Genomic DNA, 19,327 nt, shown 5'->3' on the forward strand with positions numbered 1-19,327 from the left:
GTCTTTTACCTCCACTTCGAGTATTCCAAAGACAGGGAGGGACCCTGTTTCAGGTCTTTTACCTCCACTTCGAGTATTCCAAAGACAGGGAGGGACCCTGTTTCAGGTCTTTAACCTCCACTGTCCTATCCCGGACGAGCCCCCAAATGTTACGGTCCGGGACCCACACGCCTGGAGTCAAGTTCCCCGGTAAATGCGACCCATGTCCCAACCAAGGACACCCGAGAATCACCAACACCAAGCAAAAAGATTAGCAAAGGATTTATACAAGTACAAGTATAGAAGCTTACACAAACTGTCCGGACAGGGTCCCACTCGGAGAGAAGTGAGTGAGACCCCGACTAACAGCCGGGCGAGGCTTTTATACCCTTCACAGGGCGGGAAGTCCCCAAGGCGGGAGGGAGCTGTTAATTTTGAATCAGCCAATCAGGAACCCGGTTCTTCCTGCCCCAAGCAAGCAAGCAAGTTTCTTACAGAAGCCAAAATGTGCTGTTAGCCCTGAAGCTGTTCTTCCGTTTCTTTCGTCACATCATCTTCCAGGCCACCTGGTCAGTGGGTCAGAGTTCACTGAACAAGCAAAAATGTAAAAAAAATAAAGACAGAACTGAGGGGAAAGAAGCCTATTGCACTGGCAAAAGAATAGAAGGTGCCCACTATTTGTGGACTGGAACAGCGAGCTTCCAAGAGACCTTCGCCTCAGATTGAGAGGAACAAACGGAAGCATTCCCTCATCCAACTTCAGCCATGATTTGAGGTTTTCATCAACACGAGGTTCAGGGTAGTTTGGGTTGTTCTTCAGGATAAGGCCGAGCCGCTCCACTTTTTTCTGAATACAGCCAGGTGCGGGAGCGCGGGCTTCCGGCGCTGGCTACGGAGGCCCCGCCCGCCCCGCGGAGGCCCCGCCCCCACGCAGCCCCCCCCCCTCCCGCGGGGCGTGCCGGGAAGATGCGGCTGTTGCGGACGCCGCGGGAGTTGGCGTCATGGTTGTGCTGGGCTTCGCCTGTTTGCTGGACCACATCCCGGCCACAGCGTGGAGAGCGGCAAGTAAGGCGCCCGGCCCCGGGGCCGAGGTCGCGGACGGGGTCGCGAAGGCACGGATGCCGCGAGAAACGCGTCCGGCGGGGCAGCGGCGTGTCGCGGGCTCGGGGGCCCCGGGCCTGCCGAGCCTTCGTGTCCTGCACGGCCACCGCGCTCGTCCCCGGCAGGTCCTTCCCGCCCGAGCTCAGGGCGGGACCGGAGCTGGACAGTCGCTGGGCCCCGCTGTCCAGGTGCCTCCTTCCCGGCGGCTACCGCGATGGCCACGAAGCGGGGCGGGCGTCCTGAGTCCTGGGGGGTTCGCAGGGCGCGCGGCATCTGGTGCGCGTGGAGAGTGTGGAAAAGTGGGCCCTGCGGCCAGTGGAGTCATCATTTGCTTATTTAGTTTATTTACAGCGAAAAAGCTCTCTGGCAGTCTACACAGTACTAGAAGTGGAAAAGTGCAGAATTTTGGAAAAGTGGCCCGAAGGCTAATAAGTATAATAAAAATTAGGTGAAGCCAGGAATTGTTCCTGAGAAAGTATGCATGCTTTCAGTAAAAACCAATCTTTTGTAAAACCCATTTTTTGCTGGAAAATTTTCTCAAAGTATTACAGCCTTAACCCACAGAGTATGCTAAGCCTAGTTTTAATTTAGGACACGCTGGAAAAATTGTGTTAAGTTGAAGACAATTCCGCCCCTCCTCCTGATGGGCCCCAGATTCCTATAAAGTTTGTTTTCCTTTCTGTAATCATCTCTCCCCAGACAGACTACCTGTTAAGTTGTAAAAATTTTAAATGATCCAGGAATGAATAATATATAAAGTAAAAGTCCCATACTGTTCAAACCTCCAGGTAATAACTGTGTGAAGCTCCGTTGTGTGTTCATTCAATAATCCCTTTTTCACTAATGTTCAAAACTTAAGAATGAAGTGTTTCATACCAAAAATTTACATAACACATGTGAGTTGTGAAGCAAAGCCAACATTTATGAATCCATTCTCCAGTTTAAGAAATAGAATATTTCCATTGCCAAGTGGCTACCTGCTTCCTGATGCAGTTGTGTAACTGCAAACTTTTGATCTTTATAGAAAGGGCTTCATGCCATTTGTATTTATTTTACTTGCTTTTTTCACCTGACCGGTTTGAGATTCATCCATATTGATATGTGATGCTGTAATTATTCATTGAGTTATGAGAGTGTATCATACATTTTTCCTTTCCCCTTCTCAGTGGACATTGTGTAACTCTAGAAGCACCAGGATTGACTGCTACACATCTTGTGTACATTGTAGGTGTACTTGCACAAGGGGTTGAATTCCTGGAATATGTGGCATAGGCCTCTTCAGTTTTACAATATGATGGCAAGCTGTAAAGGCATTTTCCATTCCTACTGGCTATTTATACTTCTACCAGCAGTATTAGAGTTCCTGTTGCCCCACATACTTGCCAACATTGGATAGCATCAGAAAATTTAAGTTTTGTCTGCCTATAGGGTGTTGAAACGGTATTTCATTACGATTTTGCGTTTCTCTGATTAGAGAAGTTAAACATCTTTTCGAAAGTTTTTCAGTTTTTTTGATGAAATATCTCTTCATTTTCTTATTGGGTTGTTTGTCTTTCTTATTTATATTCTTTACATGTATTTGACCACTATACCTTTTTTACTTACGTAAATGGCAAATAGCTCTGTTTGAGGGCAGAGGGAATGAAAAGTGCTTACTGTACTGAGAAGGCATCTTGAGACTGAAAAACACGGCAGGCAGGTTCATACAATCGGTGAATCAGTTTATCATAGGGTAACTTACCTGTAAAGGCTGAGAGCAGGCGGACAACCGTCAGGAAAAATTAACAGCCGCCCTCCAAACCACCAAGGGGGCATTGGGACAGTTTTATAGTTGACCTAGACTATGGAGGTATGTGCTTAGAAACAGGAAGTGCGTTCCTAAGATTTATGAGTAGGTAATTGGTCTTGTGGGTGCCCGGAATATGTCAGCGAAGATTTTCCTCATTGTTTGGGGACTAACAGAGTATAGAGGCCACCTGATCCAAATGATTAGTGAACAATATCGATCAACTGCTAAGCCCTTGACAACAGAGAGTGACAGACTTTGCAGTACAGTCCTGGGTAGGGTCAGCAGAAAGCCTGTATGGGCCCAAGATGGCCTCACTTATGGTAATGGCCATACAAGCTCAAGCTCAGTTTGTGGACTGCTTTTGTTACTCTTATGGTGTCTTTTTTTAAAAAATTATCTTCAGCAGTAGACAGAATAAAATAATGGACCTGATTGTACAGTCTCACAGATTCAAAGGAAAGGTGTCTTTTGATAAACAGGTATTCGTAATTTTATTATAATCTTGTCTTGATCCTTTTGTTTATTGTCTGTGCTTTGTGGTCTTTCTTAAAGCCTTCCCTACCCTGAGGTCGTAGAGATATTCTGTATTTTCTCCTCAAAGGTCTGTAGTTTGGCTTTTTATATTTAAGCCTTTATGCTACCAGGAATTGATTTTCATGTATGGTGTGAGGCAGGAAACCAATTTCACTTTCTTCCTATGTCAGTAACCAGTTGTCCCAGGTCCATATATTGGACCTTCCCCCCCCCCCCCCCTCGCCCCTGTCATAAATCAAGTTTACATATGCATATGCACGCGGGTTTATTTCTTGGCTCTCTTCAGTTCCATTGTCTGTTCCTGTGATGTAACACCTATCTTAATGACCATGCCTTTGTAACAACTCTTGATATTTAGTAGGATAATTCCTTTCATCTTGTTTTACAGAAGTGTCTTGGCTATTCTTGGATATCTGCTTTCCATATAAAATTCTTAAAAAAAAAAGTTCCTGTTGGGATTTCGTTACAACTGCTCGAAGTTTTTAAGATTATCATTTTCTGATTGCTGCTTATGTATAGAAACACAGTTGACTTATTTATTGATTTTGTGTCCAGTAACCTGGCTAAATTACTTTATTAATTTAAATAATTTATTTGCAGATTTTGGTGGGGCGGTGCTAGGTAGACACAAATATTGCCTGCAAATAATGAAAATCTAGTTCTCCCTTTCCAACCTTTATATCTTTTTCTTTTCTCTTGTTTTTCTGTCCTTGCTCAGATTTCCAGTACCATGTTGAGTAAAAGTGGTGATAGGCATACTTGTTCATAATTGTAAAGGGAATATGTTCATATTTCATCATGTAATATTAGCTGTAGGTATGCCCTTTATTAGGTTAACGAAGTCCCTTGCCATTTCTAGAAGGATTTGGGGGGTTTTTTGTTTATGTAGTTGTCTGTTTTTTAAGACAGAATAAATCTTGAAATTTACTAATTCATTTTTCTTCATCTTGTTTGTTAATTCATTTTTCTCTTTTAATATGGTGGGTTGGTGAATTATAAATTTTTCTAGTGCTGAATCACTCTTGCATTGCTAGAAAATATTCAGGTTGATCACGTTGATTATATTATTAATCTAGTGTTGGGTTTGGTATGCTAGTATTTTGTCTAGAAGTTGGCCTGTAATTTTCCTGCCTTGCAATTTCCTTTTCTGGTTTTGAAATTAAAGTTATTCTAGCCTCTTACAGTGAATTCAAGAGTCTTCTCATCCTTTTCTCTTCTATATTAGATTTTTTTTTTTTTAAGATTGAAATACTCTGTTCCTTGAGTGTCTGCTACAGATTGCCTACAAAATTGTCTAGACCTGCCCTTTTCTTTGAGGGAAGATTTTCAATTATTGGTTATTTTTGTAATGATTATTGTGGTATTTATCAGATTTTCTCTTCTAAAGTCAGTTTTGATAAGTTAAATTTTTTGAGAAAATTGTTCATTTTGTATACTTTAAATATATAGGCATAAAGTTCCTGGTTTGGGGTTTTTAAAAAACTTTTGTTCTATGTAGCTATGTACTCCTCTTTTACTCATATTATATAGTTTACCTTCTCTTGGTTTTTTTGGGTGTTTTTGTTTTTGTTGTTGTCATTTTCTTATTAGCTTTACCAAAGACTTCACAGTAGTTTTAGTCTTTTAAGAGAACCAACTTTTGATTTTGTTGATCCTCTTAGTTTTATGTCTTTTATTTATGTTATTATTTTCTTCTCTTACTGTTGTTATTTTCTTTCCATTTTCTGTGGGTTCCCCTTTTTTTTAGGAGATGTGGAAATGGTGCATCTCACATGTCTTAGCTCAGCCTGCAATAACAAAGTACCATGGACTGGGCGGCTTAAACATCAAACATTTGTTTTTCACAGATCTGGAGGCTGGAAAATCCAAGATCAAGGTGCCAGCACATCTGGTCCCTGGTGTGAGCCTGCTTTCTGGTTCGCTGATGGCTGTCTTCTTGTTGTATCCTCATGTGGCAGAGAGCAGAAGGACCCTGCAAGCTCTCATAGCCTTTCTTACAAGGGCACTAATCCACCATGAGGGCTCCACCCTCATGATCTACTTGCCTTCCAAAGGCCCCACCTAATATCATCACATCAGGGGTTAGAATTTAAGCATATGAATTTGGGGGGGGGCGGTTGGGCACAAACCTTCTGTCCATAACATTCGTCCTTTTTTTTTTTTGAACCATGGTAATGGTTCTCTTCATATAAACAGCATATGGCTAGATTTTGGTGAGTTTTTATTTTGAAGTCCAACAGCATACCTTTTAACTGGAGAGTTCAGTCAATTTACAATTATAGTTACTGATAAAATTGGCTTTATTTCTACCATCTTATTTTTCACACCTTCTATTTGTCATACTTTGAATTCAGTGTTTGCTTTTTTCATTTGTTTCCTCTGCTGGAAAAACAGGAAAAAAATGAAGATACACACTGCTTTGGAAGACACATACTGCTTTTTATTGGTTACCCTTGAAATCTAAATGCATGCTTAAGGAAGTCGAAAGTTAATTAATATCTTTATTCTCCTCCTAAACAGTACAAAGCTTAAACATGCTTTGAATTCACTCACCCTCCACTTCTGTTGTTCAGCCTTTTAGGGGTGTGTGTGTGTGTGTTTGTTGTGTGTATGTTAGGTGGAATTGTGTAGTAACACAAATCAATACTGTTATTGCACTTTTATACAGTCAACATATAAAACTTTTATCTTCTATTTTATCTCACACTTTACTTTTTTGATCACTTTCTTTTATAAATTTATTTTCTTTGTGATGAGAATGCTTAGGATTTACTCTTTTAACAACTTTTTAAATATTTATTTATTTATTTTTGCTGCGTTGGATCTTCGTTGCTGCGTGTGGACTTTGTCTAGTTGCATCGAGCGGGGGCTTTTCTTCAGTGTGGTGCCTGGGCTTCTCATTGCTGTGGCTTCTCTTGTTGCAGAGCATGGACTCTAGGTGCGTGGGCTCTAGAGAGCAGGCTCAGTAGTTTTGGCGCACGGGCTTAGTTACTCTGTGGCATGTGGGATCTTCCTGGACCAGAGCTCAAACCTGTGTCCCCTGCATTGGCAGGTGGATTCTCAACCACTGCACCACCAGGGAAGTCCTTGGATCAGTTTCTTAAAGTACATTGTTTAGAAGTTCCCTTTGGTGACAGTCTTGTGATAAAGTTCTGTGGTTTTTTTTAATATATATTTTATTTTTAATCTGAAAATATGGTTTTATTTCTCTCTTGTTCTTGAAACGTGGTTTCAATGGCTGCATCATTTTCTCACAGCTCTCTCTCTTCTGGCTTTCATTATAGCTAATGGGAAGTCATCTGTCTAATTTTTGTTCCTTTACTAGTAATATGTCTTTGACTGCTTTTCTAGATCTTCCTTTAATATTGGGTTCTTCATTTTACTTTGTGTCCACGTGTTATTTTGCTTTTCTTTTTAATATTATTTTATTTATTTTTTATACAGCAGGTTCTTATTAGTTATCTATTTTATACATATTAGTGTGTACATGTCAATCCCAATCTCCTGATTCATACCACCACCACCACCACCCCCGCCACTTCTCCCCCTTGGTGTCCATATGTTTGTTCTCTACATCTGTGTCTCTATTTCTGCCCTGCAAGCCAATTGATTTGTACCATTTTCCTAGGTTCCACATATATGTATTAATGTACGATATTTGTTTTTCTCTTTCCGGCTTACTTCCCTCTGTATGACAGTCTTTAGATCCATCCATGTCTCTACAAATGACCCAATTTCATTCCCTTTTATGCCTGAGTAATATTCCATCGTATATATGTACCACATCTTCTTTCTCCATTCGTCTGTCGATGGGCATAGAGGTTGCTTCCATTACCTGGCTATCGTAATTAATGCTGCAGTGAACATTGGGGTACATGTGTCTTTTTGAATTATGGTTTTCTCTGGGTATATGCCCAGCAGTGGGATTGCTGGATCATATGGTAATTCTATTTTTAGTTTTTTAAGGAACCTCTATACTGTTCTCCATAGTGGCTGTATCAGTTTACATTCCCACCAACAGTGCAAGAGGGTTCCCTTTTCTCCACACCCTCTCCAGCATTTGTTGTTTGTAGATTTTCTGATGATGCCCATTCTGACTGGTGTGAGGTGATATCTCATTGTAGTTTTGATTTGCATTTCTCTAATAATTAGTGATGTTGAGCAGCTTTTCATGTGCTTCTTGGCCATCTGTCCATCTTCTTTGGAGAAATGTCTGTTTAGGTCTTCTGCCCATTTTTTCATTGCATTGTTTGTTTCTTTAATATTGAACTGCATGAGCTGTTTATATATTTTGGAGATTAATCCTTTGTCAGTTGATTCATTTGCAAATATTTTCTCCCATTCTGAGGGTTGTCTTTTCATCTTGTTTGTAGTTTCCTTTGCTTTGCAAAAGCTTTTAAGTTTCATTAGGTCCAATTTGTTTCTTTTTGTTTTTATTTCCATTACTCTAGGAGGTGGATCAAAAAGATCTTACTGTGAGTTATGTCAAAGAGTGTTCTTCCTATGTTTTCCTCTAAGAGTTTTATAGTGTCTCGCCTTATATTTAGGTCTTTAATCCATTTTGAGTTTATTTTTGTGTATGGTATTGGGGAGTGTTCTAATTTCATGCCTTTACATTTGGCTGTCCAGTTTTCCCAGCACCACTATTGAAGAGACTGTCTTTTCTCCGTTGTATATCCTTGCCTCCTTTGTTGACCATAGGTGCGTAGGTTTATATCTGAGCTTTCTGTCCTATTCCATTGATCTATATTTCTGTTTTTGTGCTAGTACCATATTGTCTTGATCACTGTAACTTTGTAGTATAGTCTGAAGTCAGGGAGTCTGATTCCTCCAGCTCCAGTTTTTCTCCCTCAAGACTGCTTTGGCTATTGGGGTTCTTTTGTGTCTCCAGACAAATTTTAAGATTTTTTGTTCCAGTTCTGTAAAAACTGCCACTGGTAATTTGATAGGGATTGCATTGAATCTGTAGATTGCTTTGGGCAGTATAGTCATTTTCACAATATTGATTCTTTCAATCTAGGAACATGGCGTATCTCTCCATCTGTTTGTGTCATCTTTGATTTCTTTCATCAGTGTCTTACAGTTTTCTGAGTACAGGTCTTTTACCTCTTTAGGTAGGTTTATTCCTAGGTATTTTATTCTTTTTGTTGCCGTGGTGAATGGGATTGTTTCCTTAATTTCTCTTTCTGATCTTTTGTTCTTAGTGTATAGGAATGCAAGAGATTTCTGTGCATTAAATTTGTATCCTGCAACTTTATGAAATTCATTGATTAGCTCTAGTAGTTTTCTGGTGACATCTTTAGGATTCTCTATGTATAGTATCATGTCATCTGCAAACAGTGACAGTGTTACTTCTTCTTTTCCAATTTGTATTCCATTTATTTCTTTTTCTTCTCTGATTGCTGTGGCTAGGACTTCCAAAACTATGTTGAATAATAGTGGCAAGCATGGACATCTGTGTGATTTGGGACCTAGAATGTCTTTCAGTTGTGCATGGTTTATATTCACCAACATTTTCAATATAATATTTTTCTAAATAGTCAACCACAAAAAACAAAGAACAGATTATTATAAGAAATATATTAGTACGATCAGAAACTCATATTTCTTTTACCCATATAATTTCTTTTTTTTTTTAATAAATTTATTTATTTTTATTTTTGGCTGTGTTGGGTCTTCGTTGCTGCACGCAGGGCTTTCTCTACTTGCTGTGAGCGGGGGCTGCTTTTTGTTGCAGTGCACAGGCTTCTCATTGCAGTGGCTTCTTTTGTTGCAGAGCACGGGCTCTGGGCATTTGGGCTTCAGTAGTTGAGGCATGCGGGCTCAGTAGTTGTGCCTCGCGGGCTCTAGAGCACAGGCTCAGTAGTTGTGGTGCACGGGCTTAGTTGCTCCACGGCATGTGGGATCTTCCCGGCCCCGTGCTCAAACCCATGCCCCCTACATTGGCAGGCGGATTCTTAACCACTGCACCACCAGGGAAGCCCCCATATAGTTTCTTAATAAAAATAAATGCAGCTTTACAAGATATTTTTTTGCAGATTTTTCTCTTGATATTTAGTGAATGCTTAACTAAGTATTATTTTGAGGACATAATTAAAAGTAAAATATGCCCTTAAATATTGAAGTGGAAGTTTGAAGGCAAAATGGTCTGTAGTCTAACTCAATACATACATTAAAATTTTAGGTGTTTTTATTTTAATATGTATAGAAATTTTTATTGATTCACAGATTCTTCTCAGCCGATTAGTATCATAAATGTGAAGTATTTTATGTAAGTGAGTGTTTAGATGGGAGAAGTCTATATTAATTCTGTAAGTCGTTGCAGCTTTCTTAATACATTCAGTTGTATATTTATTTTCTTAATCCTTGAATTTTGTTGGCTGAAGACTAATCTGCATTACAATTGGACATTCAGACAATCAACAATGTTGCTAGACACTGAGATATATGCAGTGGACGTGCAAATTAACAGCCTGATGTACTATTTTGAAATTGTTAATGCAGTTTGTATGTAATGTTAACTTTATGTAATCTTACAAACAAGTCAATGTAAATTCCAAATTGGCTGTGGAGGGTGTATATATATATATACATGGAGACATATATACATACAAACAAATACTTGTGCATATATATTTGCATGTGTGTATGTGTGTGTGTGTATATATATATAATTTTTTAAAGCAGGGGGTAGGGTGATGTAGTCATTGTTGGGATATGAATAAAATACATGTAGTGAAAGAAAATCCTAACTACATGTAATGCTATCAGGAGCTTCCAGATAATTCTATAATAATAATAATAATAGATACAGTCTGTCACTGTGCTAAGTGCTTTGCCTGAATTGTCCTGTTTAATCTATTTAGTAACCTCATGAGGTAGATAGTGTTATATTCAATTTAGTGGGGAAGAAATGGATTTAGAAAGGGTAAATAACTTGACAAAGATCAAACAACTAGTAAGTATTTGTTTTAGTTTCTTATTGCTGGTGTAACAAATTACCACAAACTTAGTGGCTTAAAAATCCTTACAGTTCCAGAAGTGAGAAGTCTGAAATGGGTCTCTGTGCTGAAACCAAGGTGTTAGGGTTGTGTTTATTCTGGGTGCTCTAGGGGAGAATCTGTTTCCTCCCTTTTCCATCTTCCAGAGGCTGCCCAAGTTCCTGGACTTGGTGGCCCTTTCCTCCATCTTTAGAGCCAGCAACATCATCAAGTCTGTCTCTCACTGCCACCTCTCTGGTTCTCTCTTCCAGTTCTCTCTTCCCCTTTTAAGGACCCCTGTGATGACAGTGGACCCACCCAGGTAATCCAGGGCACTCTACCTAGTTCAGGGTCATCTGAAGAGCAACTTCAGTTCCATCTCTTACCTAATTCTCCTTCACCATGTGACCTAGCCTGCACATAGTTTCCAGATATTAGGTTCTCACCCTCTTTGGGGGCCATTACTGTGCCTGCCACAGTGGTGTGACCAGAACTGGTACCCACCTCTGTCTGCCTCTAAAGCTCTTCCTTCAGGAAGTTGAAGACCCCAACCCTGAGGTCATTTTTCAGAGTGGTTTTGCCCTTACTGAACATTATCTCAACAAAGGTTGGATAACTTTCATAATACTGAAAGCTTACCTTTCTCATTGTAACCTAGAAAGTGAGCTCATTTATAAATTGCAGGTGCCCAATACAGTTTAAGATGTTTAATTGGCAGAAAAAGAGGGCCATGATTAGGATTTAAATATAAGAATACTAAATACAGTGCCTTGTGACTTACAGAGATTTAAATAGTAAATATTGTCATTGAAAAGTTCCTACTACTTAGTTACTCTTAATGATCTGATTCCTGGTATTTTTGGCATTGCTTCAGACAGGAATCCATATTTTATTTTATTTTATTTTATTTTATTATTTAATGTTTTAAAAATAAATTTATTTTATTATTTATTTTTCACCTTGTTGAGTCTTCATTGCTGTGCACAGGCTTTCTCTAGTTGCGGCGAGCAAGGGCTACTCTTTGTTACGGTGTGTGGGCTTCTCATCATGGTGGCGTCTCGTTGCAGAGCACAGGCTCTAGGCGCACAGGCCTCAGTAGTTGTGGTGCGTGGGCTCAGTAGTTGTAGAGCATGGTCTCTAGAGTGCAGGCTCAGTAGTTGTGGCACACGGGCTTAGTTGCTCTGCAGCATGTGGTATCTTCCTGGACCAGGGCTCGAACCTGTGTCCCCTGCATTGGCAGGTGGATTATTAACAACTGCGCCACCAGGGAAGTCCCAGGAATCCGCATTTTATATCTGTTTTTGCAATTTTGTTAATGGTTAACTAACTCATTTCAAAGCTCTTCTTTTCAAACTGATAGCATTGATTGCCTCCAAGGAAAGGAACTGGCCGTCTGAAAGATAGGGGCAGAGGAAAGGGTTGTCACTGTGTGTCCTTCTGTACTTTTTAATTTTGATAACTGTGAATGTGTAAGCTTAACACAAGTAAAAGTATTACATTTTGAAGTAGAATAAATGAACAGCTCCTATTTTTTCACTGTCTTCACTCTGCTAGGATCACCCATTCTGTGTCATTCTTTGAGGAAAATAAGTTCTCAAGGAGAAAAATCCAAACCCATCAAACAACCCCTTAAGAAGCCAAAGTTACCAGAAGGTCGTTTTGATGCACCAGAAGATTCCAATTTAGAGAAAGAACCACTGACAAGTGAGTAGAGTAAACCTCCTCTCTTAATTTTTGGTCTCAAAGAAAGTGTTTCTGTCATTGAGAAGCAAGTGAAAGGAAGGAAGCATGTTATTGTTTATAATTCTTCATTGACAGTAATAAAGAATATTTCAACAATGAATAAAATTACCATACAGTAAGTCCTTTATATACAAATGAGTTCTGTTCCAAGAGCACATTCGTAAGTCCAATTTGTTCGTAAGTCCAACAGAGTTAGCCTTGGTACCCAACTAACACGATCGGCTATATAGTACTGTACTGTAATAGGTTTATAATACTTTTCACACAAATAATACATAAAAAACAAACACACACAAAAAAAGAAAACATTTTTAATCTTACAGTACAGTCCCTTGAAAAGTACAGTAGATCCCAGAAGTAAACCCATGAACCTTCGGTCAATTAATCTACAACAAAGGATGCAAGAATATACAATGGAAGAAGACAATCTCTTCAGTAAGTTGTGCTGGGAAAACTGGACAGCTACATGTAAAAGAATGAGATTAGAACATTTCCTCACACCGTATACAAAAATAAACTCAATGGACTAAATATCTAAATGTAAGACCTGAAGCCATAAAACTCATAGAAGAGAACATAGGCAGAACACTCTTTGACATAAATTGTAGCAATATTTTTTTGGATCTGTCTCATAAGGCAAAAGAAATAAACAGATGGAACCTAATTAAACTTAAAAACTTTTGCACAGTTAAGGAACCGTGGGCAAAACAAAAAGACAACCTGTGAATGAGAGAAAATATTTGCAAACGATGTGACCAACACAGTGTTAATATCCAAAATATATAAACAGCTCATACAACTCAATATAAAAACACAGTCGAATCAAAAAATGGGCAGAAGACCTGAATAGACATTTTTCCAAAGAAGACATACACATGGCCAACAGGCACATGAAAAAATGCTCAACATCAGTAATTATTAGAGAATTTCAAATCAAAACTACAGTGGGGTACCACCTCACACTGGTCAGAATGGCCATCATCAAAAAGTCAACAAATAATAAATGCTAGAGAGGGTGTGGAGAAAAGGGAACCCTCCTTACACTGTTGGTGGGAATGTAAATTGGTGCATCCAATATGGAAAACATTATGGAGGTTCCTCAGAAAGCTGAAAATAGAACTACCATATGACCCAGCAATTCCACTACTATGTACATATCCAAAGGAAATGAAAACACTAATTTGAAGAGATACGAGCACCCCAGCGTTCATAGCAGCATTATTTACAATAGCCAAGATATGGAAGCAACTTAAGCGACCAACAGATGAATGGATAAAGAAGACACACACACACACACACACACACACACACACACACACACACACACACACGAATATTACTCAGCCATTAAAAAGAATGAAATCTGCCATTTGCAACAGCGTGGATGGACCTCGAGAATATTATGCATAGTGAAAAAATCAGAGAAAGACAAATACTCTATCACTTACATGTGGAACCTAAAAAATAAACAGTGTATATAGCAAAACAGTAACAGACTCACAGTATAGAAAACTAACTAGTGGTTCCCAGTGGGGAGAGGGAAGGGGGGGCCAAGATAGGGGTATGGGATTAAGAGGTACAAACTACTGTGTATAAATTGTATAAGCAACAATGATATATAGCACAGGGAATTATTGCCTTTATCTTATAATACCTTTTCCTGGAGTATAATCTGTAAAAATAACTGAATCACTGTACTGTACACCTGAAAATAATACAATATGGTAAATCACCTATACGTCAAAGAAAATGAATGAGTGATTAGACATTGTTTAAGAATTGGGATTCTTTCTAATAGCTGGTTCCTCTCCTGATCTTCCTGTGTACAGATCAGTACAGTGTATGTACTGAGAGCAAGAGTGCAGCCAGAATGTGTGAATTCAAACTCAGTTTCATCACTTAGTTTCGTCTTCCTCATCTATAAAATGGAAACAATAATTGTTCCTGTCCCAAAGGATTATTATGAGGGTTAAATGAATTAATATGTATAAAGTCCTCAGAATTGGGCCTGACTCAAAACGGAAAATCCTATTATGAACATACACTGTTAACAATAATAACAGCTGTTATGCCCATAAGTGGCAGTTTCCAGGAACCAGTTGCTGAAGCCAAAACTATATGATGAGGAAAATTAATACTCATAGCTAAAATTATTTGAGCATTCTTATGTAGCTGGCACTGTGCTAGACCTTTTACATGCATTTCTTTTTTTATTTCTCAAGATAGTAAGGCAGGTATGATTGTTGTACCCACTTCACTGTTACAAAAGATAAGGCATTGAATTAAAGTAATCTTCAAAGTAATCTTGTTTCAAAACCTTCCAAACCCTGTGGATTTGTACTTTGTATTCTCTGCACCCCTTTCCTTCTGTTCTAACCCAGCCACTCCTCAGATGAGGGCCTGAGAGTCCTCTGAGAATTCTAAGTCACTAATGCAGGAAATAAAGTAGATTGGATATGAAGATTGGATGCTAAAGTGATTTCTCAAACTGGGGAGAGGAACAACTCTCTGGGGAGAGTTTGTTTAACGACTGCATAGTAGTAGCCTCATCAGTAGCATGCAGCCTGTTAACTGTCAGCTCTGCAGCCTCGTCTGCAGAATTGACCATAATGCTTTTCCCATCTCCATTGACTGCTTTTTTTTACATCTCTTTCTTCAGAATTTCCAGATGATGTTAATCCTGTTACCAAAGAAAGAAGTGGACCCAGGGGCCCAGAACCTACCCGATATGGAGATTGGGAACGAAAAGGACGCTGTATTGATTTTTAAGCCACATATTCGTTAACTTCAGTATCTTTTTCTGATTGTGTACATCTGAATTAACTTATTTTTGATTATTTTCTTTCTGTATATCCTTTAAGTCATCTAATTTCTATAATGTGTTTAAAAATATATATGATAGGTTTGTAAGAAAATATGCTGTTATAAATCAAGAAAGAGCAAATATTAGCACATTAATTTTAATTTAAATGTATTGGGATATTTAAGTGATGATTAGAGCTGCAAACTTTTATTTCATCATGTTTCAGTTTAAGTTGCTTATAAGATACAAATGTAAATAAAACAACTTTTTTAAAAAACGATTTTATTGCCATGTGCTAGGTAATAGTGACTTTTTAAATATGAGTTAAGTAATGCATTATAGTTTGGTAAGGCCACAGTAACAGCAGAAAATCTTTAACTCTGGAGCCAGTTTACTTGGGTTCAGATCCCAGCTCCACTACTTACTAGCTTATGTGACCTTGGGTAAATTATTTAACTTCTGTGTGCTTCAGTATCCTTATGTGTAAATTGGGGATAATCCTAGTTCCACCTCGTAGGACATTTGAGAAGATTAAACGAGTGAATACATGTAAACCACCTGGAGCAGTGCACACTAGAGGAGCTGAAAGTAGTTGCCTCTGGAGGCGAGTTGGGTGGACAGGGACTGCGGTTTCTCATTAGACGCTTTTTCTCTCTTAAAATAAATGAATATGTTAGGTACTATTTTAAGAATTTATACAAGTTCATTGGGGAAATTTAGAAAACAGTATAAAGAAGAAAACAAGAATTGTCTATAAAACCTCTACACCTGCTTACCCTTTGATGTATTGTCCTTCAATAATCTAAGTAAGTATACATGTTTTGTATATCTGTTATCCTAACAATTTCATAGTGAAAATGATGTTTCACTATTTGAATCTTCACTTTCTTAATCACAAGTGATGTTAAACACTCTTCTCTATGTTTATCAGCCTTTTGTGTCTTCTATTAATTGCTTTTTCTTTTGCTCATTTTCTGTTGGATATTGGTCTTTTGTTATCAATTTGTATGAGACTTTTGCTTTTCACTTCTGCTTATTTATGTTGAAATTTTTCTTATTTTTGTGGCGTCAGTTTTTTTTATCTTTCTGTAACTTGGTCTCTGTGACCTTAATGTACTAATATCCCTTCACAAGTTCCTTGGTGGTTCCTGTCCATGATGAAGTCTTAAGTTCTGTGTCCTTCCTGTTCTGGCCCTTTACATCTGTTCAGGCCCCTCCTTCCCATTCAAGCCCCACTACTCACAGCCTCTTAGACATGTTGGTAGATAAACATGCCTTCTGCCTGAAATGCCCTCTTCTTTACTGTCTGCCTAGAAAACACCTATCAAGCTATACCTCACTTCCTTGACTATCTTGTCTGTGTCATTTCCACATTCAACTATTACAGACATACTAACTTGTTTTAGAATTAATTTTCAATTCTGCATCCTCCATTAGTCCGTGGGCTTCCCTATCTGTCTTATATTCCTGATTTATTTCATTCAGTTTTGTACCCCCAATTGCAGCATGGTGCTGAGCATTTAATAAACACTCAGCAAACATAGGCTCAGTTTTGAATCGTCCAGCAGAACTCCACAATGGCCCCTGAGATTCCCTCTCCCTGGTGTGCATGTGAATATGATGAGATAGTCATTCCCTTGATTAAGTTACATTATATGGCAAGGATGATGGAATAGTCATTCTGGGGCTCAAGTTACCTTTGTAAGAATCCACTGTAGCCAAGTGGAGGAAGGCTCTCCTGCTGGATTCGAAGATGCTCTGTTGTGAAAGTGCCATTGGCTAGCTCCTGAAGGCAGCTTTCAGGAGCTGAAAGCGCCCCCTGCTGACAGCCAACAAGAAAACAAGAACCTCGGTCTTCTTACAACCACAAGCCTCTGAAGTCTGCAAACCACATGAATGAGATTGGAAGCGGATTCTGAGCCTCAGATGAGATCCCAGCTCCAGCCGACACCTTGATTTCAGCCTGGTGAGACCCTGAACAGAGGACCCAACTACCCAGTACCCAGACTCCGGACCCAAGGAAGCTGTGGGTGTTTGTTGTTTTAAGCCACTGGGTTTGCAGTAATGTCTTGTGCAGCAACAGGAACCTGTTACAGTATTCGAGCTGCTATTACTAGGGCATTGGCCTTGGATCTCAGGAGCAGTGACTAGGCTGGTTTAAGACCTTGTAGTTTCATGAAGTGGAAACTTGTCTTCATTATTCGTACACAAAATTCCTCTCAGACCTGCTTTGCCAAACTATTGCCCTGTCTGTCTTAGGAGAAATGAAGCCCTACTACCTTGCAGGCATTCTTCCCAGTGCCGCCTCCCTAGTGATCAACAACTAAGTTGAGTTCCTGCTCGCAGGTTCCCTCTTGCCATGTTCTGTCTGCACATGATACCACTCCTGCTACTTTATGGCGAGTCTCTTTTCCTGTGGGACCGCATGTGTGTGAACTACACCTATTTATTGACATTTTTGTGTGCAGTATCAAGCCTGCTGGACTGACCTTCCTTCAACACCTGCAGCCTGCTCTCATTCAGTGCCCAGAAGCTGGGATTGTTTCCTTCTCACAATGTCCCCTGTAATAAGGTTCCTGGCCTTGTATTCTAGAATTGGGCCAGCTGGGTCCCTCAGGCGAGATAAAATAATCCTAAATCAACCTTAAACTGCTATAAAAATGCCCCAAATTATTTTAGGAATTTATTTATAAAAGAGTAATGCATTTTTCTTTAAACCACCCAAAATACTAAAAGATTTGGAATCTTCTGAGGTTTCTAATTTTTTTAGTGAGGGAGTTGGTTGGTTGGTTTGTTTTTGCGGTACGCAGGCCTGTCACTGTTGTGGTCTCTCCCGTTGCGGGGCACAGGCTCCGGATGCTCAGGCTCAGCAGCCATGGCTCACGGGCCCAGCCGCTCTGCGGCATGTGGGATCTTCCTGGACCGGGGCACGAACCCGTGTCCGCTGCATCGGCAGGCGGACTCTAAACCACTGCGCCACCAGGGAAGCCCGGTTTCTAATGTTGATAAGAGACAAGTAGCAAAAAGTTCCCCTTGGGTTGCAGGGGCATGGGATTAGAAAAGGTAGGCAGCGGTTAAGGAAGACGAAGTGGGGAAGGTCTAGCCAGGGTGCAGCCCAAGGGGAGACAGGAGGGCTGGGAGGCTTTAACTCAGAAACAAGCTTGGTCACAAAACGTCTGAGACCGGTCCTGGTCTTAGCGTAATTTTTATAAGGATGTAAGCTGAGCCACAGGCATTGCCCTCATGTCCTGCACATGAACCAAGAACTTCAGGCTATGTAAGGCTGACCCCACGTACTTTTTAGAACCATTAAATTCCCTTAAACTGCCCACATTATTTACATTTAATCTTTATTGAGGAAATCTAAAGAGAATTACTAGAAATGGGGATCGGCTTCAGCAAGTGCCAAAATAACAGAACAAAACTCTTTACCACGTTCAGATACTTTGCAAAGTTTATACAGCAATTAAAATGTAAAAGGCAGGGAGAGTTTCAGACAAGAATAACGTTGACATTTTCAGACGCTCTGCCGAAGCGAAGCTCCTCACCTGGCACGGAGCAGGCTGGCTTGCATGATCGGCAGTGAGGGGTGAGCTGCTGAGGACGGCCTGCCAGGCGCCCCCGCCCCACCTGCCAGGCCCCTCCGCTGCAGGCCTGCAGGCAGGCCTTGTCACCACTCGGGTCGGGTCACCGAAAAGATGATGCTTAGGCGTGAAATGTCATAGCTGTTACAGTCATTGAAATGCGAGATAGTTCCCGTTTTTTCTTCACAATGGACATACTAGATAAATCTTTCAGGGCACACTCAGAACCAGTTCAAGACCTACATATCATGGTTTAATTTAAGCCCTCTCCTGAAATTTGCTTTTCCCGGGTCTTTCCCCACTACACTCTCCGATACTCCTCACATTCCAGTCACTCCCGAAGGCCCCCAGGGTCCTTACTGGTCGAGTTCGCATGTGTAGCTCATTAGAAGGTGTTAATTACTTTTAAAATTTTATTTATTTGGGGGCTGTGTTGGGTCTTTGTTGCTGCGCGCGGGCTTCTCATTGTGGTGGCTTCTCTTGTTGCAGAGCACGGGCTCTAGGCACAGGGGCTGCAGTAGTTGTGGCTCGTGGGCTCTAGAGCGCAGGCTTAGTAGCTGTGGTGCATGGGCTTAGTGGCTCCGCAGCATGTGGGATTTTCCCGGACCAGGGCTCGGACCCATGTTCCCTTCGTTGGCAGGTGGATTCTTAACCACTGCACCACCAGGGAAGTCTTGGTGTTACTTACTTTTCATGCATTCATTGCTACTGGGTATTAAGCAGTCCCCTGTGGAAAGTGACCAGACATGTCATCTTTGTTATTGTTGCTTAAGCTCTTATTTGGAAGTTTTCAAAATACACAAAAGTAGAAAGA

The 19,327-nt window shown here is 40.2% G+C and overlaps 1 protein-coding gene across 1 annotated transcript; it reads left to right on the forward strand.

The window, feature by feature from the left end:
• Window positions 1–980: 980 nt before the first annotated feature.
• On the forward strand, window positions 981–15,023 carry SDHAF4 (succinate dehydrogenase complex assembly factor 4). Its single transcript, XM_007447210.1, has 3 exons — window positions 981–1,044; window positions 11,938–12,087; window positions 14,786–15,023. The coding sequence occupies exons 1-3, from the start codon at window positions 981–983 to the stop codon at window positions 14,893–14,895; spliced, it is 324 nt and encodes a 107-aa protein (XP_007447272.1). The 3' UTR covers window positions 14,896–15,023.
• The last annotated feature ends 4,304 nt before the right edge of the window (window positions 15,024–19,327 follow it).

The sequence above is a fragment of the Lipotes vexillifer genome, unplaced genomic scaffold, assembly GCF_000442215.2.
Source record: "Lipotes vexillifer unplaced genomic scaffold, Lipotes_vexillifer_v1.1 scaffold1180, whole genome shotgun sequence".
NCBI classification, from domain to species: domain Eukaryota; kingdom Metazoa; phylum Chordata; class Mammalia; order Artiodactyla; family Lipotidae; genus Lipotes; species Lipotes vexillifer.

Coding starts and splice junctions, on each gene's coding strand:
- SDHAF4 (XM_007447210.1), top strand. CDS start 981: ATGGTTGTGCTGGGCTTCGCCTGTTTGCTGGACCACATCCCGGCCACA. Junction 1,045..11,937: donor CACAGCGTGGAGAGCGGCAA/GTAAGGCGCCCG, acceptor TCACTCTGCTAG/GATCACCCATTCTGTGTCAT. Junction 12,088..14,785: donor AGAGAAAGAACCACTGACAA/GTGAGTAGAGTA, acceptor CTCTTTCTTCAG/AATTTCCAGATGATGTTAAT.